The following is a 24,925-nucleotide window of genomic DNA, read 5'->3' as shown; positions in this document are numbered from 1 at the left end:
CTATGGGTCCCCCCGTTTTTGCCTGCAGAAGGAAGTTTTTAAATAGCTGCGGCAGGTGCATAAATGCTGCTATGAAGAAGTGGTGAAGAATAGCACTTAGCTCTTTGGGGGGGGGGGGGGGGAGGAATAACTATGGCCATCAAATTTGGGGTACATGAAAATGGGTGCAAGCCTATTTTTAAGTCCCTAAAATGAAATACAGGCACTGAAATACGGACTGCAGAATCCCGACCGCCGGCATCGCGAAAGTACCGTAAGTATCGGGCGTTAGGGGGAGGGATAGGGATAGGGCTAGGCATTAGAGGGACTAGGCACTATGTGGGAGGGTTAAGTTTAAGGGTACAGGGAGGGGGAGGGCTGGGTTTAGGCACTAGGGGAGGGGGGGGGGGGTTGGTGTAGGCACCAGGAAGGGAATATTACGTTAAGGGTGCTGGGAGGGAGAGGTTAGGTTTAGGCACTGGGGGGGGGAATTAGGTTTAGGCACCAGGGAGGGAGTGTTAGGTTTAGGATGCGGGGAGGGGGAGGTTAGGTTTAGGCACTAGGGGGGGGGGGGATTTAGGTTTAGGCACCAGGGAGGGAGTGTTAGGTTTAAGGTGCGGGGAGGGGGAGGTTAGGTTTAGGCACTAGGGAGGTTAGGGGTAGAGGTAAGGGTTAGACTTACCTTCTGTCCTTATGGGTGTTGGGATTCTGACTGTCGGGATGCCCCTGTCGGTATTCTGACCAGCGGCCTCCCAACCCGCCAGGATCTCATACCATACCCAAGGTGAGTAGTCTTTATACTGCCTTTGAAATCTTCCTTATTTAGCGTTGGGATGTTATGTTTTTATTTGATCTTTTCATTGTATTAAAGGTACTTGCCCAAAATTAGTAAGTGTTTGAGGGAAACCGGACATCTGAAAGAAACCCATGTAGACACAGGGAAAATATACAAACTCCACACAGATATGTCCCTGGTTGAACTCCAGTGCTTAATCTCTTTATCTAGTTTGAAAACCATTCTTTACCTACTCAACCATAATGTCTATGGGCCTTCCAATCAAGGAACCCGCCCTCTAGCACTGCCTCATCACGACCCCACCTTCTGCGGCAGGACAACGCACATTGCAGCATTTGGGGCTAAGATGACGCAAATCACATCACCAAGAACCTTTTATTGGCCACTTGGACGTTCCCTCAGGTGCCGGCTGGAGGGAGGTCCTGAAAGTTGCATCTATGTTAAAAGCCCTTAGTCCGATTTTAGGTGTGATGAATTATAGGTGTGGTTTAGTGGCGGTGGCAGCAGGGAGGAGCTCTGACGAGTGTAAGAATTAGGACCTATTGTTTCAGAGGCTGCAATAGTCTTACTGCTGTGCAGATGTCGTCTGGTATAATTCAAGTGGAATAATAGATACTTTCTGTTCTACTGTGTTACTCTACTTCCCTATTTCCACTAAACATGTACATTTGTTTGTTCCAGGCCGTTGAATGATGATGGGTGAGGCCGATTCTGTTGTTCTCGGAAATAAGCTGCATATCTGTGCATGTTTCACAAATAGGTAAGGTTCACAGACAGCGACATGTTTCCTAAGGTTAATGTACAGCTTGTTATATAGGAAGTGACGCTGCTGGCAGGTACAGTAACAGCTGTGTGTCTCCATCATTGTCTGTATGCTGCATTGGGTCTGTGCGGCCATGTCAGGCTCATGTGTTCTTTCCTTGCTGTTTGCTGCTGCTGCTAAATCTAGAGCCCACGTAATGTGCAAAGTATCTTTAGTTCTGTATTATTCAACCTCCATTTGCTATAAGTACCGCCTTGCCCCCTCTTCCTCCTCCTCCTCAGCATGGGCCCATTTGCAGATGGACCGGCAGACATGGGAGTGCGCGCTAGGATGCAAGGATTAGGAAGCCGGCATCTCTTCCAGTATAGTGAAAGCAGTAATGGGAAGGGATGAGACCATTGCTCAGATGCAGATGTTTTGGGGTGGGGGGTAGGGGGGGGGTGACTATGCAGAGATAGGCAAGAATGTCTGTACATCTATGTATGTGGCCTGTAGTTTATCGACCAACACCCCCATTATTAAAGCATAATTATTTTTCTAAAAGTCATTAGTTTTACTATTATTTTCCTTCTTGTATTGATGCATTTTGGGGCTGATTTAGAGTTAGGTGCAGAGTTTGCACCCAGGCAAATGTAGTTCTAAAGCAGAAAATATGACTGAACAGGGGCAGACAGTCACATGATTACCCCTGTACAAGGCAAGGAGGTCACGTGTCCCATCCAATCAGAGGAGGAGGAAGGAGTGCTGTGTATTCTGCACCATGTTGTCCTCTTACTTCCTCTTCAGGCACTCTGTCTTCTGAAGGTAAGTATGTTTAGAATGTAGATTGGTCCAGAGGATGTGTGAGTGGCATGTAGGGGGAACATTGAGAGGACTGAGTGGCATGTCAGCGGGCACATAGCAAGGTCTAACCAACTAGGTTTATATTCTCCTCAGGAATTTACCAAAGCAGGCCGGCACCATAAGGCAGCTGGGGAATTTGCGGATCAGGGGAGTGGTGGGGGTGGGGGCTGGGGGGGTGTTGGACCAAACCCTATCAGAAGAGGCAGCCCACCGTGCACCTTCCCCTGTCCCACACTTGGCATCCCAGTCACTGCCCTGCGGCCTCCGGGCAGTAGAGGGGGAGGCTGTGAGTCTGCAATGCCTGCAGCCCACCTCCAGTGTAGGGTGGATCAATGTGGTGGTGGCGGCTGGGATCTTTCACCTGACAGGGGTAGCGCCGCTCAACAAGCCCCTCTGCTGCCCATGATGCACCCCGCTGGCCAGCGCCAGCACACTCTGCAAACCGGGCTGGCGTTGGGAGGTGTAGGAAAAATGCAGCCCTGGGGAGAACACTGATTTGCCTTTAAAAAAAAAAATCACTTTAAATTCTTGGGTAAAATCACCCAAAAATTCTCTCTTTTGCCAAAGTGGAAGCTATTACATTCTGAAATGTGTGCCGTGCCGCATACATAGCCATACTTCCTGTATTCTCTGCCAGTCCCTCCGTAATGTCCCAGACACAGTGGGGAACAGACAGCCATGGGATGAGATGTAGTGGAAAATATCTCCATGTTTCTCTATGTGTGTCATCTATGTACAGACTTCAGCAGGGAGGTTGGAAATAATCTTTTCTTTGTTATTATTTGGTATGTGTACAGTTGTCTCTGTGATTTAGACACAAGTGCACATCACAATACTTCCCTATACAGGTACCACCTCGTCATTTATCATCCCAGATATATTACACCTGGGAAACAGCAGATGCCTTGGAGGGTTGCCACCTTTTTTGGATCATGAAGTAACATTATGTACAACTTACAATAGAGGTTATCATGAACTTTGACTTTTACAAAAGGAGCTTTTGTGTTGTATTTGCTTCATGGGACCATTTGTAATACAGTATATTGGTCTGTATAGACCTTCCGTCTTTGTATACACCTTGATTTCTCTCTGTATTGTACATCGATTACTAGGAGGCTCTCTGTATTGTGCATCAGTCACTGGGATGCTCTCTGTATTGTGCATTGGTCACTAGGATGCTCTGTGATTTAAACATTTAGGTGGCTCGAAGTTCCAGGATGTTGTTTGGCAACACTGCCTCGACTACACCCCACCCTCGGAGGCTTGTGTCCGTGGCGAGGAGAGCCCAGTCCGGGATCCAAAAGGGTCGACCCTGGTTCAAATGGGAAGTCTGTAGCCACTAGGCTGACAGATGAACCTCTGGTGGGAGGCTCATCATCTGGGGTTTGAGCAGATGGGGTAGCCAGTTCCACCTGGAGAGTATCAGGTGTTGGGGGGCCTGGAGTGAATTTGGGCGAACTCCACCATGTTGAAGGTGGATACAATTGATCCCAAATATATTTGGACCTTCCATCCAGTCTCCCTTCTTCCTCGAGTCCTTCGGAAGTTCAAGCAAGACGGAGGCACTGTCGTGGTGGTGGCTCCGGCCTGGCCCAGACGACATTGGTACGCCGATCTTCACAGCCTCTCCATAGACGCTCCTCTCCTACTTCCTCAACATCCGGACCTGTTGTCTCAAGGTCCATGTCTACATCCAGACCTGGTCTGTCTGTCTTTAACGGCATGGCTCTCGAGACATCCCTCCTAAGGTCCAAATAATTTTCTAGCTCGGTTGTTCAGACTATGCTCAGAGCACTTAAGCCGACCACAAAATCACACGTGCATAAGTATTCACGGCCTTTGCCATGCCTGGATCTATCACTATACTTACAGTGGTGTGCTACCAGAGGTTTTGACCCTCAAGTTTTTAGGGTCTTTAGAGTCCTGGCCTTCCTTCAAGCAGGATTGGACCTTGGACTCCGCCTGGCCACGCTGAAAGTGCATGTCTCTGTTCTGTCCATCTGGTTCCAGCGCAGAATTGCTCCAATGCTGGATGTTTACACCTTCCTTCAGGGTGTCCTTCGTATTCAACCTCCCTTCGTTCCTCCAGTGGCGCTGTGGGATCTGTCAGTGGTTCTCCAGGCCCTTCAGGGCTCTCTGTTTGAACCCCTGGAATCACAGCGAGGACTCTTTCTTCTGGCTCTTGCGTCCGCCCATAGGGTGTCAGATTTTGGGGCACTTTCCTGTCAATCTCCATTTCTGATCTTTCATCAGGACAGGGCTGTTCTTCGAACTCGTCCTGACTTCTTTCCCAAGGTTGTTTCTCATTTCCATATTACTGAGGAAATCGTAGTCCCGACCTTTCAATCACCAGACCTCTTGGTAGGTCAGGCCTCCTTGGTTGTGGTCCGTGCTCTCAGGATCTACGTGGACCATGCAAGTTCTCTTCGGAAAACAGATTCCCTATTTGTCCTCTATGGATTCCCCAAGAAGGGCTGGCCAGCTAACAAACAGACTCTGGCCAGATGACTTTGCATGACTATCTCACAGGCTTACACACAGACTGGCCATCCTGTGCCGGCTACCATGTCTGCTCATTCCACACGCTCTGTGGGACCCTCGTGGGCAGCTCACACTGGCGCCTCAGCTGAACAGCTTTTGTAAGGCGGCTACGTGGTCTTCTGTCCACACCTTTCTTAGGTTTTATGCCTTCGATACCTTTGCCTCTTAGGATGCTTCATTTGGACGCAGGATACTCCTCTCAGCTCAGGAGTGTCCCCACCCTTGAATACTGCTATGGGACATCCCCATGGTATCCCTATGTGCCCTGAAGTAGAAAATGAGAGTTATGGTAAAACTTACCTTTTGTTAACTCTCTTTCTTCAAAGTCCACAGGGCGCCTGCCCTGACGCCCCTGGCTTCTCTAGCTTGGGTTTCCTGGTCACCAGTTTCCCATCTCTTTGATGTGAGAGTGTGATTTTTCTGTGTGCCAGTCTTCCTTCTCTCCTCTCCTCCTCTTGCCTTGGGCTTGTTAACAAACTAATTTGTCTCAGGCTCAGGGGCGGGATTAGGGGGGAGGGACTGTTGCATCCTGGCATTTGAAAGCTTAACTGTTTGGTGTCCGGTCCTTATCCACCACCTACACCTACGGAGCCAGAACAAAGGACCCCGACGCGGCCTTCATAGACGTATTGTTGGTGAAATGGAACTTCCATTTAGCATATCTCATCCCTCCAATATCCCTTCTTCCTCGAGTGCTTCAAAAGTTCAGACAGGAGGGAGGCACAGTCATGTTAATAGCTCTGGTCTGGCCCAGACGACACTGGTTCTCCGATCTTCAAAGGCTCTCCATAGATGTTCCTCTTCAGCTCCCTCTGCAAGTAAACCTGTCGTCTCAGGGTCCATGTCTCCATCAGGACCTAGCCCATCTGTCTTTAACGGCTTGGCTCTTGAGACATCCCTCCTAACGGCTAAGGGTTTTTCCATCTCTGTGGTCCAGACCATGCTAAAATAACGTAAACCGTCCTCTGCCAGGATTTACCACAGAATATGGCATACATATTACCAATGGTGTGCTCCAAGAGACTATGACTCTCATGTTTTTAAAGTTTCTAGAATTCTTGCCTGTCTTCAAGCTAGATTTGATCTAGGCCTCCGCCTAGCATCTCTGAAAGTGCAGGTCTCTGCTTTGTCTATCTGGTTTAAGCACAAAATTGCTCCTATACTGGATGTTCACACCTTCATGCAGGGTGTTCTACGAATACAACCTCCCTTTGTCCCTCCTGTGCCTCCATGGAATTTGTCAGTGATGCTCCAAGCACTACCGGAACCTCCATTCGAAACCCTGAAATCGGTGGATGTCAAATGGCTCACTGCGAAAACTCTGTTTATTCTGGCTATAGAATCTGCCCGTATGGTATTGGATTTAGGGGAGCTCTCATGTCGCTCCCCCTTTTTGAGATTTCATCAGGACAGGGCTGTTCTTCGAACACGCCCAGGCTTCCTTCCCAAGGTGGTTTCTCACTTCCACCTGAATGAGGAAATTGTGGTACCGGCCTTTAATTCGCCAGACCATTCGGCAGGTGAAGCCTCTTTGGATGTAGTCCATGCTCTAATGATCTTCATGGACCGTACTACTTCTATCAGGAAATCGGACTCCCTCTTTGTCCTATATGGATTCCACAAGAGGGGATGGCCAGCTAACAGACAGACTTTGGCCAGATGGATTCCCATGACTATCTCACAGACTTACGCGTAGACGGGCCTTCCTGTGCCGACTACAGTCTCTGCTCATTCTACTCGCTCTGTGGGTCCCTCGTGGGCAGCCCGGCGTGGCGCCTCAGCTGAACAGCTATGCAAGGCGGCCACCTGGTCTTCTGTCCACACCTTTCTTAGGTTTTATGCCTTTGATACATTTGCCACTCAGGATGCTTCCTTCAGGCGTAGGGTTCTCCTATCAGCTCAGGAGCATCCATAGGGCACCCACCCTGACGCTCCTAGCTTCTATGGGTTTTCTTCTCCTGGTCACCAGTCTTCCTTCTCTCCTATCCTGCTCCTGCCTTGGGCTTTCCTAACAAAACTGAAGTGCCCCCAGGCTGTGGGCGGGGTATAGGGGGAAGGACCGGATCATCCTGGGATTGAAAAGCTTTGCTGTTGGTGTCCGGTTCTCCAGGTCCCACCTACACCCCAATGTCTCCCTGTGGACCCTACGGACTTCGAAGAAAGAGAGTTAACAAAGGTAAGTTTTACCAGAACTCTCCTTTTTCACAATGTGGTGTAGTATTATTATAGCAAATCTGTGGTTCTACTTACAGTTCTTGATGTCTGCGTCAGAAGCAGAAGCTGTTATTAAAGCTGGGACGTAGTCACTGTGAATTTGGTAAGGCTCATTTATATATGTGATTATCGCTTAGTTCCGGAATGTCACTGCTTTGGTAAACAACCAAAGAGTATACTATATAGTAGTGCCAATATACAGTGCATCCGGAAAGTATTCATAGCGCTTCACTTTTTCCACATTCTGTTATATTACAGCCTTATTCCAAAATGGAATAAATTCATTTTTGTCCTCAAAATTCTACACACAATGCCCCATAATGACAACGTGAAAAAAGTTTTATTGAGATTTTTGCAAATTTAATAAAAAAAAAAAAACTAAGAAATCACACATGCATAAGTATTCACGGCCTTTGCTTTGAAGCTCAAAATTGAGCTCAGGTGCATCCTGTTTCCACTGATCATCCTTGAGATGTTCCTACAGCTTAATTGGAGTCCACCTGTGGTAAATTCAGTTGAGGCATTATTTTGAAAGGCATATACCTGTCTATACAAGGTCCCACACTTGACAGTGCATGTCAGAGCACAAACCAAGCATGAAGTCCAAGGAATTGTCTGTAGACCTCCGAGACAGGATTGTCTCGAGGCACAAATCTGGGGAAGAGTACAGAAAATATCTGCTGCTTTGAAGGTCCCAATGAGCACAGTGGCCTCCATCATCCGTAAATGTAAGAAGTTCGGAAACCACCAGGACTCTTCTTAGAGTTGGTCGGCTGTCTAAACTGAGCAATCGGGGGAGAAGGGCCCCAGTAAGGGAAGTGACCAAGAATCCGATGGTCACTCTGTCAGAGCTACAGCATTCCTCTGTGGAGAGAGGAGAACCTTCCAGAAGGACAACCATCTCTGCAGCAATCCACCAATCAGGCCTGTATGGTAGAGTTGCCAGACGGAAGCCACTCCTTAGTAAAAAGCACATGGCAGCCCACCTGGAGTTTGCCAAAATGCACCTGAAGGACTCTCAGACCATGAGAGACAAATATTGAACTCTTTCGCGTGAATGCCAGGCGTTCTGTTTGGAGAAAATCAGGCACCGCTCATCACCAGGCCAATACCATCCCTACAGTGAAGCATGGTGGTGGCAGCATCATGCTGTGGGGATGTTTTTCAGCGGTAGCAACTGGGAGACTAGTCAGGATAGAGGGAAAGATGAATGCAGCAATGTACAGAGACATCCTGGATGAAAACCTGCTCCAGAGCACTCTTGACCTCAGATTGGGGGACGGTTCATCTTTCAGCAGGACAACGGTCCTAAGCACACAGCCAAGATATCAAAGGAGTGGTTTCAGGACAACTCTGTTAATGTCCTCGAGTGGCCCAGCCAGAGCCCAGACTTGAATCCAAGTGAACATCTCTGGAGAGATCTGAAAATGGCTGTGCTCCGACCCTTCCCATCCAACCTGATGGAGCTTGAGAGGTGCTGCAAAGAGGAATGGGCGAAACTGCCCAAAGATAGGTGTGCCAAACATTTGGCATCATATTCAAAAAGACTTGAAGCTGTAATTGCCGCCAAAGGTGCATCAACAAAGTATTGAGCAAAGGCTGTGAATACTTATGTACATGTGATTTCTTAGTTGTTTTATTCCTTAATGAAATTTGCAAAGCGCTGTGAATACTTTCCGGATGCAGTGTGTGTGTGTGTGTGTATATATATATATATATATATATATATATATATATATATATATATATATATATAAACCAAGATTCCCCACTGAGCTGTGTAGGTCCCAATGGAAAAAGATAGGCGGCACTCCGATGTTGAAACAAGTAAGGTTGTATTAAATCCACAACATGGTGACACAAAAAGTAGTCGACGTTTCAAGGCCAACTCAGGACCTTTTCTTCAGGACGTATGTGTATGTGCCTTACACATACGTCCTGAAGAAAAGGTCCTGAGTTGGCCTTGAAACGTCGACTACTTTTTGTGTCACCATGTTGTGGATTTAATACAACCTTGTTTCAACATCGGAGTGCCGCCTATCTTTTTCCATTGGGACCTACACAGCTCAGTGGGGAATCTTGGTTTATTTCACTGTGAGGAAGGCACCCGCAACCTACATATTTTACAGTGTGTCAAGTGCCGAGCCATCGGAGGATATATATATATATATATATATATATATATAGATATATATAGATATTATATATACACACATACATATGCACATATATATATATATATATATATATATATATAATGTGTGTGTGTATGTGCATATGTATGTGTGTGTGTGTATGTGTATATATATTATACAGTCAGGTTTGAATGGCTTTGAAATTAAACAAACAAGATGTGCTTTAATTGCAGACTTTCAGATTTAATTTGAGGGTAATTACATCCAAATCAGGTGGACGGTATAGGAATTACAACGGTTTCTATATGTGCCTCCCACTTTTTAAGGGGCCAAAACTAATGGGACAAACTAAACAATCCTAAATCTAACTTTCACTTTTTAATACTTTGTTGCAAATCCTTTGCAGACAATTACAGCCTGAAGTCTGGAACGCATAGACATCACCAGACGCTGGGTTTCATCCCTGGTGATGCTCTGACAGGCCTCTACTGCAAATGTCTTCAGTTCCTGCTTGTTCTTGGGGCATTTTCCCTTCAGTTTTGTCTTCATCAAGTGAAATGCATGCTCAATCGGATTCAGGTCAGGGGATTGACTTGGCCATTGCATAACATTCCACTTTTTAGCCTTAAAAAACTCTTTGGTTGCTTTTGCAGTATGCTTCGGGTCATTGTCCATCTGCACTGTGAAGCGCCGTCCAATGAGTTCTGAAGCATTTGTCTGAATAGGAGCATATAATATTGCCCGAAACACTTCAGAATTCATTCTGCTTTTGTCAGCAGTCACATCATCAATAAATACAAGAGAACCAGTTCCATTGGCAGCCATACATGCCCAGGCCATGACACTACCACCACCATGCTTCACTGATGAGGTGGTATGTTTTGGATCATGAGCAGTTCCTTTCCTTCTCCATACTCTTCTCTTCCCATCACTCTGGTACAAGTTGATCTTTGTCTCATCTGTCCATAGGATGTTGTTCCAGAACTGTAATGACTTTTTTAGATATTGTTTGGCAAACTCTAATCTGGTCTTCCTGTTTTTGTGGCTCATCAATGGTTTACATCTTGTGGTGAACCCTCTATATTCACTCTTGTGAAGTCTTCTCTGGATTGTTGACTTTGACACATATACACCTACCTCCTGGAGAGTCTTCTTGATTTGGCAAACTGTTGTGAAGGGGTTTTTCTTCACCAGGGAAATAATTCTTCTGTCATCCACCACAGTTGTTTTCCGTGGTCTTCCGGGTCTTTTGGTGTTGCTGAGCTCTCCGGTGCGTTCTTTCTTTTTAAGCATGTTCCAAACAGTTGATTTGTCCACACCTAATGTTTTTGCTATCTCTCTGATGGGTTTGTTTTGATTTTTCAGCCTAATGATGGCTTGCTTCACTGATGGTGACAGCTCTTTGGATCTCATATTGAGAGTCGACAACAACTGATTCCAAATGCAAATGTCACACCTAGAATCAACTCCAGACCTTTTACCTGCTTAATTGATAATGAAGTAACGAGGGAATAGCCCACACCTGTCCATGAAATAGCCTTTGAGTTGATAGTCCCACTACTTTTGGCCCCTTAAAAAGTGGGAGGCACATATAGAAACCGTTGTAATTCCTACACCATTCACCTGATTTGGATGTAATTACCCTCAAATTAAATCTGAAAGTCTGCAGTTAAAGCACATCTTGTTTGTTTCATTTCAAAGCCATTGTGGTGGTGAATAGAGGCCACAATATGAAAACTCTGTCAATGTCCCAATATTTATGCACCTGACTGTGTGTGTGTCTGTATGTATGTATGTATGTATGTGTATGTGTGTGTATGTGTATGTGTGTGTGTATATATATATATATATATATATATATATATATATATTATCCATCTTTGGACAGCCCTCCATAAACAGTGCTTGCTCCTTACCCCCATTTGGAGGCTGGAGAAGGACCTGGACCTAAGTCATAACCAACAATATTGCTGGAAGAAGCAGGATGTAGTCTTTCAGTCGGCAACATGTCGACATGTGAAATGCCACGATTGTCAGAATGTCTACATTAAGGTTAGGATGTTGGATGGGAGGGTTAGGTTTAGGCACTAGAGAGAGGTTCGGATTAGGTTTTGGTGGAGGGAGGTTAGATTTAGGCACTAGGAGGAGGGTTAGGCTATTGGGGAGGGAGGTTGAATTTAGGAGGAGGAGGCACTAGGAGGAGGTTAGGGTTAGGCTACGGGGAGGGAGATTAGGTTTAGACTATTGGGGGAGGTTAGGATAAGCCTACGGGGGGAGGGAGGTTAGGTTTAGGCACTAGTAGGAGTATAGGCTACAGGGGAGGGAGGTTAGATTTATGCACTGGGGGGAGGTTTGGGTTAGGCACTGTGGAGGGAGGTTGGGTTTAGGCACCAGGGGAGGGAGGTTAGGTTAGGCACTGGTGGAGGGAGGTTAGGTTTAGGCCCTATGGTGAGTTTAGGGTTAGGCTATGGGGGTGGAAAGTTAGCTTTAGGCCCTACAGGGAGCTTAGGCTATGGGGGAAAGAGGTTAGGTTTAGGCACTAGGGGAAGTTAGGGGTAGGCTACAGGGAAGGGAGGTCAACTTTAGGCACTAGCGAGAGGTTAAGCAGCGTATCCACTTGCAGATATAAATGAGCGATTGAACAATTACGACATTTGTCTAGGCACTAGGGGAAAGTTAGGGTTAGGCTACGGGGGAGGGAGGTTTAGGTTTAGGCACAAGGGGAAGGTTAGGGTTAGGCTACGGGGAGGGAGGTTAGGTTTAGGCACTAGGGGAAGGTTAGGGTTAGGCTATGGTGGAGGGAGGTTAGGGTTAGGCTCTAGGGGAAGGTTAGGATTAGGCTACGGGGGAGGGTGGTTAGGGTTAGGCACTAGAGGGAGGGTTAGGGGTAGTGGTTAGGGATTGTACTTGCCAGAATACTGCTCTGTCAGATGACTCTACAAGAAGTGACACTCACATGACACACATGGGCAATGTCGGCATTACGAACACATCCAAATTCTGATGTCGACATTATGAATATCAACATATCATGCCATACCGGATAGAAGCATCACACGCTCGAGCACTCAACAGCTGTATTATGAATACAGTACCTGTTAGTACTACGTTGGTTACACCTGTACAGCCAGGTTCCGCCACATCACTCACCTGCGATAGACACTGGTCGGATTTTTTCTTAGTGCTGTAGAAAGAAATGGCGGTTTTGGCTGCAGTTGTAATGCGATGGGAGGGGGGGGGAGGTATCTCAGAGGTGACTGATACCCATTAGACGGGTATCAGTCACCCCTGAGATCCCCAGCCTCCGGTTGTTGTAGAACTACAATGGCCAGCAGAACATGGCGTACTGGGATATGTTGCTAAAACTTGCTTGGTCACATGCACTTACAGTAGCTGAAAGCATCACCAAAGACGCTTGGCCGGTGCATTTCATTCATTCTGACTGACCTCATTACGCCAATCTGCTTTTTCTTTTTTCTTTTTTTCATGCGTCAGTAAATCCATGAAATTCTAGGCACAATTTATTTGTCACGGATTAATGAGCACGGTAGCGGTAGCCTAGGGTCTGCTGTAGCTACATTCCTCTAATCCAACTAATCATGGCCTCTGGTGCCTAACCCTAATCTACTCTCCCCCCTGTAGCCTAACCCTAACCTCCCCATAGTGACTAACCCTAACCCTCCCGTCCCACATAGTGACTAACCCTCCCCTCCCGTCCCACATCCTAACCGTAATGTCGATATTCTGAGGACGATGACATGTTGCCTGTTGACATTTCAACTGTCGAAGTTGTTGTGTCGGCATTATGAGTGTCGACCTTAGGACTGCATCCATGCGTTTACATCGGTGAACTCCGTCTTATTTTGATGAACGAGACATATTGGTTGCGAGTAATCCATAGTTATTGGCACAATAGTGTGAATGAAAATAACTAAGAATAAAATATGACGCGTTGCTGCCTGATGTTATGCTGTTACTATTACTTCATGCCCTTTTCTTGCGTTGTGCTTCTGTTTTAGTTGTTGTCCTCCGTTCACATCGCTGCTGCTGCTATCCTCCCACACTAAACATGATTATTGGCCCCGGATTGTTCATGCTGCTTCTGAGTGTAAATAGATTTCCCGTGCTGGAAGCAGACGGCGTTCTACATGAATTAAGCACAGATACCTATTTCAGCAACCTGGTGCCGGGGATGACCTCCCTCCTCTATTTCAGCAGCCATAGTAAGTGCCCCTATACCAGGCCAGGATCCACATTGTACTTCTCTGCAGCTCAAAGCTGAGTCTTCCGGTCTACAGGTCATGCTTGTACATATCCAGACAGAGCGTACTCTAACGCCATTAGCAGAATCGGGATCTGGCTTCAGTTAACTGTTCCCTGGAAGACCCCCTCCCCCCACCATCTCCACTTCTGGAGAAAGTACAGTATAATATATTTACACATGTACACATACACCTATGGGAGTGACGTGGTCATGTCAGTGCCAGCGGCTGCAGCCGCACAGCCGTAGGCCTAGGAGCCCATGGTCAGACGGAGGCACTGCAACTGCCTTAGGGCGTATAAGGATGCACCAATAGGAGTCACAGCGTGCATGGGCGCTAAAAGTGGGCGTTTCTGTCCTGGGACTTTTGCCACAAGGGAAGGAGTTTGTATTGGCATTTGCAATAAGTCGCAGACGCGTGACCGCCAATGCTACGTGCGCTTTTACGTGCCACTCAGGATCGGTCTTTATATAGGGCACAAAATTGCAGAAAAAGTAGCACATTGGAGGGAAAAGTAGCAACATGTAGGCTAAAGGGTATGATTCAGAGATAGACGCTGACGCTAGACTTTACGTGCAGGCGCGTTAGTGAAAAATCGCTCAGATACGAGTGATGCGTCCTTATGCTTAATCTGCGTCTTTATACCAATGCCTTTGCTATGAAATTACTAATTCATTACGGATCGCAACTGCGAATGCAATAGCGATTACGCACGTAGTCTCACTGCGATAGTATGCTAATCCATCGCGATCGCTATGCCGCCACAGCACAACACAAGGTCGCCCACTTTACCTTACACATATCCGTAATACTTAGCAAGACTGTGAAACCATCGGTAACATCGGGTACCATCGCAGCCTCATGCACACTTGCACAAGCTCAGACCTTACTCAGCAATTGCTAACCTCATCGCACGCAGTGAGTACTCAGGCTACGTACCACATCGCAGTGGATCATTTATGCACGCCCCTGCAACGGCATTCAAATGCATTGGCATGCCTGCGTTTCGCCGACCACCCCCCCACCCCGTCATTACCCCCCCACAAACGGCACTTCCTGAATCACTCTGCGATGAGTCTGCGTAGTATCTGCGATCGCATTCCCGATCCCAGTGGTCATCACGCTCACTGCGATGCATACGCAGAACGCAACAATCGCCCGATTGCGTGCGTAATGGCCGTTGCGATCCTTGCTGAATCAGGCCCATAGTACTCTATAAGCAAAGTGAGATGCCACATTGAGGAATAAATATGCAGCCAGTGTAAAAAGGCAAAAGACAGGTCTGATGCCAGTGACCCGCACCATGCGTCATTAGGGTTCATCTGCAACCAGAGTCTGACCGGTGTACAGAGGAAATCACTGGTGCGCCCCATTGCCTGAGAGTCCCACCCCAGGCGCTGGGGGTCAGTAACTTGGTGGAGCAGGATCCTGGATGAACTTGGGTGCTGATTTTGTTTCTATGGAAACTACACAATGATTCGCCCTCCTGCCAATCAGAGTTCCTTTTATAAAGGGGCCATGTTCTTTGCATGTCCTCTCTAATGGTTGCCCAAGTCCCTCTGTGGTAGCTGGCCACACCCCCTCTGGTGGCCAGCCACACCGCTAAAGCCTGGGCCCCTACCACTGCGCTCCCTGGTGGGCCCGTCATGCCCCACTCTGGCACTGTTTGCAACTTTTTTACTCATTTCTTCACAATAAAAAAGCCTAATGCTAAGTCCATAGCACAGTGTATGCGACCTGTGACACAGAAATGAGGGAAAAAAGGACATCACGGGAATCCCACCAGGCCTATCGCGCCATCTGGTGCAGAAGGTATAGTTGTATGAGGACACCTACAGTATGTCACTAAATATATGAAGTAACTTGTATTGTCGTTATATTATCACATGACTTTATCACCCTGTACATGTCACTGCAGGGATTTCCAATAATGTAATATTCCTGGAGGAATTACAAAAGTCGTCCGTGGCTCTCGGGGACTACGGGATTTACGTAGCAAAGGTAAAAGACCCATCAGTTCACTTTATTATCTTTCTTCTTTGTGGGGTAAAGTGAAGAAAGCTGAATGCTCAGTGAATATGTGCGTTCGTCTCTTTGGAGGAGATAGAAGAAGAGGTGGTAAGTGTCACATGACCAGCGCTATCTGACACCTACAACAACCATCCTGTATGTATGAAAGCAGATAACGGAGAGATCACTTTACTCTACGCCATCTGAAAACATCTAACAGTTTTGCCGTCAGATCCTATTGTATGGCAAAGGAAAATCGTTGAGATGTTATTAAAAAATGATAAGTGCACTTTCTTCTTCAGGGTCCACCACAGGGAGACCTTGGGGTTTAGGTGAAAGCAAGAACATCCGGGCACCACGCAGTTAATTTTTTTTTTCTCCCAGGAAGCACTGGGCCTCTCTCTATATCCCGCCCCCTGGCCAGAGTCCCCTCAGTTTCGTTTGGTGACCGGCCGGAGTCTGGTCACTGTTTGACGCAGTGGGATTTCTAGAAGTTTGTTGTATTAGTAGACAGTCCAGCGGGACGTCCGCGTTGCCACTTCATCACCCCGCTGGCGCCGAGATGCCGGTACTGATCCGGAGATCGCGGCGGAAGCACGGGGTCTGTGCTAGCCAGACCCAGGGGGGACTCCCAGAACTGCAGCCAGATTTATGGGGAGGCAGGTAAATCGCGGATCACCGCTTGCAGTGATCCGTTTGAATTGCGGTCCATTCCCCCCGGATCTCTGGGGACGGACGGGGGATGACTGTGGTGGAGCCAAGCATGGAACCTGCGCTTCCACTTCCTCCTGGGGGGCAATATCTGGAGCGCAGTATATGAGGAAGTTGTGCTTCCAGCGCCCCGGGGGTTAAAACCGGGCCAGGGGAAACAACCTTCCCTGTTTACAGCCGGCCCCTCCCCTCTGCACAGCGCGCCTTTCCACTGCGGTCTGGCTGAGCTACAGCAGCATTCCTCCCACAGGAACGCCCCTTCTGAGGTTTCTGGCGGCCATTTTCTCCTGGCTATGTCGCAGATCTCTCAGGGAACGCGGAGCCTGGGTCCCCCTACATACCTCTCCTCCTGGTCAGTGTATGTAGCGCTATATCCTACCAGACACCTAGTCTGGGTAGTTGATTTGTAGCGCCTGTCTGGGTAGTTGATTTGTAGTGCCTGTCTGGGTAGTTGATTTGTAGTGCCTGTCTGGGTAGTTGATTTGTAGTGCCTGTCTGGGTAGTTGATTTGTAGTGCCTGTCTGGGTAGTTGATTTGTAGTGCCTGTCTGGGTAGTTGATTTGTAGTGCCATTGTGCAGGTGTAATTTCTGCATTGTATGTGACTTTATGCTAGCGCTGTCTGTCTGTATTTCTACTCATTCTGTCAGACAATATAACTCTACCTTTTTCTTTTTCTGAGCCCTTACAATTACATTGTCAGAGTGGTTATTTTACCTCACATTTAAATATCTACATTTATTGTGTGGTTTGTCACAAACCGTGTACACTTCCCTCATTGCTATGTCTGACAGTGGGGATGATGTGCACGATCCCGCTCCAGTCCTGCCGTTATGCAAATCATGTGCTGCAGGACTAGATGAGGGGGACAGGGACTCAGAGGATCCTCCAGGTCCTTCTGTGGTCCCAGCCACCTCGCATGGGCTGCACCCCCTGTGTTTCCCCAGATGGTATTCACCCAGCAGGCGATTATGCCCTCTCAGGGCCTGCCTTTACAGATTTCACCCATGCAGGTTCAATCTGTGCCTCCTCCATGGGTAGATACGCTGTCTACTACAGTGCAGATACCTCTGTTACCCTCCAGGCTATGCTGCAGGGGTATAAGGCCCTCATTCAGAGCCGTACGCTCTGAGCAGAGCGCACGCTCTGAATGAGGGCCGGGCTCCATTTTCATGGAGCGTCCTCCTGGACGCTCGTATAGCTGTGGGTCACCACCCACAGGCTATACGAGCGTGCTTTGTGATGGCCGCGATGGTCGAGACCATCGCGACCATCGAAATTGCGAGCCGGAGCCTGCGGTTGAGGTTTTCAACCGCAAGCTCCGGAGTGATTTTGGCTCTATCAGAGCCAAAATCACTCCCACTGACATCACTAGTGATGTCAGTGGGCCGGCTTCTGACGGGAGGCGTTCCCGTGGGAACGCCCCCGTCAGGGAGGCACGCCCCCGGCACGCCCACCAAAGGGGGCGTGCTGTCAATCAACATTGACAGCACGCCCCCTTTGATCGGACACAACGAGCGAAGGACTTTCCTTCGCTCGTCGCGTCTGGCGCATGCGCACGACGGAGCTCCCTCCGTCGTGCGCATGCTCAGTGCATAACATCGACCCACTTGCGAGCGGACAGCCGCTCGCGAGTGGGTCTGAATCAGGCCCTAAACCCCTTAGACCGGCAAAAAGGTCTATGCCGTCATCCCAATCTACATAATATGATGACAATGACACTGATAACAGGGGACTCTGAGCCCTCTCAGCGTGAGGAATACGCGAACCGCCAGCTCCCCAGTCCAAACATGCGCTGTTCAAGGAAACTATTTCTGCAGTATTTCCTTTATCTGATCAGCTAGTGGCATGGAAGTGGCGTGGAAATCGCCTGGGAAGCGATTTCGGCCTCAGACGCCTGGCTTGTGCCTATCCTTTTCCTGAGGAACATTGCACGAAATGGGAATCGCCTCCTGTGGTGGACTCTCATGTGACGCGCTTAATCAAGAAGTGCTACTCTACCTATGCCATCCATTTCATCCTTAAAGGATACCACGGATAGGAAGGTAGAGGTGTGTTTAAGTCAATGTTTCTCTATCGGTGGCGGTCGCCAGGCCACCTATGGCTATCTCATGGGTGGTCAAGGCTATGGAGTTCTGGGGAGACTCCCTAGAGGAGTGTTTTCCATCAGATGCTACCAGAGATCAAGTGGCTCTGGTGGGTAACCTCCGTGAGTCAGCTATATATATCAACGAGGCTGCTTTGGATGTCACCCTCTTATCCTCTAGGATTGCAATGTCAGCTCGCCGTTCCTTATGGCTGCGCTCTTGGAGAGCGGACGTGGACTCTAAGAAAGGATTAAAGTGTCTATCCTACAATGGTAAGATCTTGTTTGGCCTTGACCTGGACAAGATTGTGGCTACGTTGGCAGCGGCTAAGTCGGCGTGTCTGCTTTCAGCATCTACTTCTTCAGGATCCCGGACCTCGTCCTTTCAGCCCCAAGGTAAGCCTAAAGATCAGCCCTTTCCTAGACAGTCAGCTCTCAAAAAGAATACCAAGCCCAAGTAACAGGCCTGGAGTACCAGACGTCCAGCGGCCAAAGCCTATGACAAGTCTTCAGCTTGACGGGACGGGCCTCTCCTTGGGGGATCCCAAGGTGGGAGGCCGACTTCAGTTTGCCCAGTGCTGGTGTCAGACCACCACAGACACTTGGGTAAGAGAAGTGGTTTCTCAAGGGTACGCCCTTGCCTTCAGCAGAAGGCCTCCCCAGCAATTCTTCTGCACAAGTCCTCTGTCAGACAAAGTCAAGGCATTACAAATCCAGAAAGCCATACAATCCTTGCTTCAAGTTGTCATCCCGGTCACGTCTCCTCAAAAAGGAACGGGTTATTACCGTATATACTCGAGTATAAGCTGAGTTTTTCAGCACATTTTTTGTGCTGAAAAAGCACCCCCTCGGCTTATACTCGAGTCATGCCCGCATGGTACGCAGCTGAGTAGCGTACCATGCGGGCCGCGGTGCAGACTGTGTCTCTGTGACACAGCTGCACCGCGTGCGTAGCGCTGATCGGACGGAGTTCGGTCAGTGCTACACAGCACAAACACACAGCCGCCGGAGCCGTCAGCTGTGTGTTTGCTGTAATCAGCAGCCGCTGAGAGTCTGTCAGACTCTCATCGGCTGCTGCTGCTCCCACTGCGGGAGCCATCTTCCGGCTCCCGCAGTGGGTAATGTGAGAGACGTCGTCATGACGACGTCTCTCCCATAATGCAAAGCGGCCGTACGAGCCGGTAGAAGCGTCGGGACCAGGAGCGGGGTTTCAGGTAAGTGTTTTTTTTTTAGTTTTTTTTATTAAGTCTCTCTACTAGGGGGGGGGACTACTGGGGGCACTACCAGGGGGGGGGGGGGATTACAACTGGGTTCACTACCAGGGGGGTGGATTACTACTGGGGGCACTACCAGGGTGGTGGATTATTACTGGGGGCACTACCAGGGGGGTATTACTACTGGGGGCACAACCGGGGGGGTATTACTACTGGGGGCACAACCAGGGGGGGTATTACTACTGGGGGCACTACCAGAGGGGGAATATTACTACTGGGGCAGTACCAGGGGGGTCTTAATACTGGGGGCACTACCAGGGGGTGATATTGCTACTGGGGGCACTACCAGGGGGGTATTACTACTGGGGGCACTACCAGGGGGGTATTACTACTGCGGGCACTACAAGAGGGGGAATATTACTACTGGGGGCACTACCAGAGGGGATTACTCCTGGAGGCAGTACCGGGGGGGGGTAGATGCTGCATTTCCCACCCTAGGCTTATACTCGAGTCAATAAGTTTTCCATGTTTTTTGTGGTAAAATTAGGTACCTCAGCTTATATTCGGGTCGACTTACACTCGAGTATATACGGTACTCCTGTTCGGTTTCTGGACCAGAAAGAGATTGATCATATTAGTCTATCCTCAATCTCAAGTCCCTGAACAGATTCCTCAGGGTACCTTGGTTCAGGATGGAAACCCTTCGCTCAATTATACTGGCTATGGAACCGGGGGATTTTATGGTATCGCTGGATATTCAGGATGCATACCTGCATGTTCCAATTGCTTCATCTCACCAGCGTTTCCTCCGTTCTACTATACAGCAACAACATTTCCAGTATCGGGCGCTGCCGTTTGGTTTCTCCACCTTGAGTGTTTACCAAGGTTATGGTTGTCATGGCAGCCCATCTACGGCATCAGGGGGTTCGTCTGTTGCCTTACCTGGACGACCTCTTATTGTTGGCAGGGTCTCCAGAAGTACTTGAACACCACCTACAGCTGACAGTGTATGTGCTTCAGGCTCACGGATTGTTGATCAATTGGACAAAGTCCTCCCTGACTCCATCTCAGAGGAGCTCCATCTGGGAGCTGTATTGGATTCCCAACAGCAGAGAATCTTTCTGACCGCAGAAAAGATTTCCACTTTGCAGACGCAAGTACGCAAATGCCTCCACAGTTGCCAAGTGTCAAGCCGCTCAGCAATGCATGTCCTGGGGTCCATGGTATCGACGTTCGACATGGTGGAATATGCCCAGTTTCATTTCAGGCTTCTGCAGAAATTGATCCTCTCCAGGTGGAACGGATTACCCCATCGGATAAAGGCACAATCGATGGTGCTCTTCCAGTGGTGCGTCTGTCACTTGCCTGGTGGCTGCAGGCGTGTCACCTCACCAAGGGGCACCCCTTTTGGATTCTGGAATGGGTCCTCCTGACGACGGATGCCAGTCTGCGGGGCTGGGGTGCAGTGACCTGTCCACACTTCTTTCAGGGGCGGTGGACAGCAGAGGAGTCTGCTCTACCATTCAACATATTGGAGCTTCGGGCGGTCTTCAGGGCCCTTCAGCAAGCCAAACTCATACTTCACGGAAAACCCGTACAAGTTCAATCAGACAACGCCACGAGAGTGGCTTACATCAATCATCAGGGATGAACTCGAAGTCAGGTGGCGATGACAGAGGTGTCACGCATTCTACAATGGGCAGCAGGCCATCTCCCAGCCATATCGGCAGTGTTCATTCCAGGGGTTCTCAATTGTGAAGTAGACTTCTTCAGCCGTCACAACGTGCATCCAGGGGAATGGTCTCTTCACCAAGAGGTGTTTCAACTCCTAGTGGACATGTGGGACCTTCCAGAAGTGGACCTCATGGCCTCCAGACTCAACCACAAGCTGCCAAGTTGCGGGTCCAGGACAAGAGATGCCGGGACACTCCTGGTTGACGCTCTGTCAGTAAAGTGGACCTTCCAGTTTGCGTACCTGTTTCCTCCAGTCTCCCTTCCTTCTTCCTCGGGTCATTTGAAGGTTCAAGCAAGAGGGAGGAATGGTCCTGCTCGTGGCTCCAGCGTGGCCCAGCAGACATTGGTACTCAGATCTTCGGAGTCTCTCCATCGACACTCCATTGCTGTTGCCTCAACATCCGGACCTGTTGTCTCCGAGTCCTTGCCTTTACCCGGAGCTGGGTCGTCTGTATTTGTCGGTGTGGCTCTTGAGACTTCCCTCTTAAGGCCCAAAGGTTTTTCCAGCTCTGCGGTCAGTACCATGCTCAGAGCCTGTAAATCAGCCTTTGCTCGTGTAGATCACCGAGTGTGGCATACTTCTTTTCAGTGGTGTCGTCCCAGGGGTTATGACCCTCTGGTATTTCAGATACCTAGAATTTTGGCTTTCCTTCAAGCGGATTTGGACCTTGGTCTCCGCCTCACTGAAGGTGCATGTTTCAGCTCTCTGTTTGGTTACAACCTAGGATTGCTCAATTTACCGGACATTCGTACTTTCCTGCAGGGTGTCCTGCGGATTCAGCCTCCCTTTGTCCCTCCTGTGGCTCATTGGGATTTGGCTGTTGTCCTTTAAGGCTCTCCAGAGCCCTCCATTTGAACCACTGGCTTCAGTGGATCTCAAGTGGTTGACAACTATGACTGTCTTCTGGCCATTGATTCGGCGCGATGGGTGTCAGACTTAGGGGCGTTTTCCTGTCGTTCCCCATTTCTGATTTTTCACCAGGACGGCGGTTCTTCGGACTCGCCCTGGGTTCCTTCCTAAGATGGTCTCTACTTTCCATATTAATGTGGAAATTATTGTTCCGGCCTTCCAATCCCCAGACCTCTCGGCAGGTGAGGCTTCATTGTAGGTGGTACGTGCTGTCAGGACTTATGTGGACCGTACCAGTTCACTTCGGAAATCAGACTCCTTGTTTGTCCTCTACGGTTTTCCCAAGAAGGGATGGCCATCCAATAAACAGACATTGGCTAGGTGAATTCGTATGACAATATCTGAGGCTTACACTCAGAAGGGCCTTCCTGAACGCCTTCTGTTGCTGCTCATTCTACTCGGTCTGTGGGTCCATCGTGGGCAGCTCACCGTGGTGCCTTGGCTGTTCAGCTTTGTAAGGCGGCCACGTGGTCTTCTGTCCTGACCTTTTGAAGGTTCTATGCATTTGATACATTTGCTTCTCAGGATGCTTCCTTCGGGCGCCGGATTCTCCTGTCGATCAGGAGCGACATCCCCAAGGTCTCCCTGTGGAGCCTATGGACCCTGAAGAAGAAAATGCGGATAGAACTTACCTTTGTTATCTCTTTCTTCGAAGTACATAGGGTCCACAGGGCACCCACCCTGACGCTCCTTGCTTCAGATGGGCTTCGCTCTGGTCTCCGGTTTTTCCATCTCCTTATATGTGAGAATGTGATTCTTGAGTGTTCCAGACTTTCTTCTCTCTTTTTTATCCTCCTCCGGCCTTTGGCTTGTTACGAACTGAGGTGCCTCTGGCCCTGGGATGGGGTATAGGGAGAGGCCCAATGCATACTGGGAGAAAAAAAATTAACTGCATGGTGCCCGGATGTCCTTGCCATCACCTAAACCCCAAGGTCTCCCTGTGGACCCTATAGACTTTGAAGAAAGAGAGATAACAAAGGTAAGTTCTTACCATATCTCTCATTTTATGGCTTATTGGATTTTCACATATCAGCAGGATTACCTGCCGCTATGTGTACTAACCGGCTACGGCTTTGGTGGGGTTTGGCTGCACACAAGATCCCACGATGTTTGCGAGGGCCGCTTAGAATGTAAGACACAGCATGTAGGCACTAGGCTGATGCACTGTAGGTTTTGCACAGTTCGGTGGAGAGGGGATTTTTCTCTCCCCCACTCCGGCGGCCGCTATTATTGCTTCCTGCTTTGCCTAGCAGCACAGAGTTTATCAGGAGATGAGTGATGTGTTAGTGAGTACAGGGCTGCATGTGACAGGGGCAGTGACATGATATGAGGAGGGGAATGGAGGCAGCAGGAAGCCACATACTGAGAGTTATATAGTGGAAGGAGCAGGGTCCCCAGCAGCACAGAGTATATCAGGAGATGAGTGGTGTGTTAGTGAGGACAGGGCTGCACGTGACAGGGGCAGTGACATGATGTGAGGAGGGGAATGGAGGTAGCAGGAAAACACACACAGAATTATATAGTGGGAGGAGCAGGGCCCCCAGCAGCACAGAGTATATCAGGAGATGAGTGGTGTGTCAGTGAGGACAGGGCTGCATGTGACAGGGGCAGTGACATGATGTGAGGAGGGGAATGGAGGCAGCAGGAAGCCACAGGCTGAGAGTTATATAGTGGTAGGAGCAGGGTCCCCCAGCAGCACAGAGTATATCAGCAGATGAGTGATGTGTTAGTGAATACAGGGCTGCATGTGACAGGGGCAGTGACATGATATGAGGAGGGGAATGGAGGCAGCAGGAAGACACAGACTGATAGTTATATAGTGGGAGGAGCAGGGCCCCCAGCAGCACAGAGTATATCAGGAGATGAGTGATGTGTTAGTGAGGACAGGGCTGTATGTGACAGGGGCAGTGACAGGATGTGAGGAGGGGAATTGAGGCAGCAGGAAGCCACACACAGAATTATATAGTGGGAGGAGCAGGGCCCCCAGCAGCACAGAGTATATCAGGAGATGAGTGGTGTGTCAGTGAGGACAGGGCTGCATGTGACAGGGGCAGTGATATGATGTGAGGAGGGGAATGGAGGCAGCAGGAAGCCACAGGCTGAGAGTTATATAGTTGTAGGAGCAGGGTCCCCCAGCAGCACAGAGTATATCAGGAGATGAGTGATGTGTTAGTGAATACAGGGCTGCATGTGACAGGGGCAGTGACATGATATGAGGAGGGGAATGGAGGCAGCAGGAAGACACAGACTGATAGTTATATAGTGGGAGGAGCAGGGCCCCCAGCAGCACAGAGTATATCAGGAGATGAGTAATGTGTTAGTGAGGACAGGGCTGTATGTGACAGGGGCAGTGACAGGATGTGAGGAGGGGAATTGAGGCAGCAGGAAGCCACAGACTGAGAGTTATATAGTGGAAGGAGCATGGTCCCACAGAATGAGTTATATAGTAAAGCCAGCAAAAGTGATGTGGAGCTCCTGTCACACTAATGCAGGAATATTGGGGTGTCAAATGCATCTCTATATTACACAAAATAATTCACCTTATATTTTGTCTTAATTCATTAGGTTAATTGTATGAAAGAAGACACATTGAAATTCTGTGAGGAGGAGAATGCCTATTTGTTCAGGTATAGTAAAAAATACAATTTAGAGCTTTACATCTGCAAAAAACCTTTCTACACTACGGCAGTGTACTGTGCCACAGTTACGGTGCCTACACACTAGACGAT

At 48.8% G+C, this 24,925-nt stretch overlaps 1 protein-coding gene across 2 annotated transcripts in view; it reads left to right on the top strand.

The window, feature by feature from the left end:
- TXNDC16 (thioredoxin domain containing 16) overlaps positions 1-24,925 on the top strand; it is a 138,185-nt gene that overhangs the window by 31,394 nt on the left and 81,866 nt on the right. The window contains exons 4-8 of one of the 2 annotated variants that reach the window (XM_088444170.1): positions 1,457-1,535; positions 7,175-7,239; positions 13,291-13,494; positions 15,452-15,534; positions 24,762-24,823. In XM_088444170.1, the coding sequence (XP_088300296.1) occupies positions 13,341-13,494; positions 15,452-15,534; positions 24,762-24,823 (299 nt within the window). In that variant the 5' untranslated portion in view covers positions 1,457-1,535; positions 7,175-7,239; positions 13,291-13,340. The remainder of the gene's footprint in view (positions 1-1,456; positions 1,536-7,174; positions 7,240-13,290; positions 13,495-15,451; positions 15,535-24,761; positions 24,824-24,925) is intronic. The other variant, XM_088444172.1, reaches the window with a different exon arrangement.

The sequence above is a fragment of the Taudactylus pleione genome, unplaced genomic scaffold (genome assembly GCF_031769625.1).
Source record: "Taudactylus pleione unplaced genomic scaffold, aTauple2 ptg000350l, whole genome shotgun sequence".
Classification (NCBI taxonomy): Eukaryota; Metazoa; Chordata; class Amphibia; order Anura; family Myobatrachidae; genus Taudactylus; species Taudactylus pleione.
The sequence above is the reverse complement of the archived record's forward strand: the minus strand, read 5'-3'. Positions and strand labels throughout refer to the sequence as shown.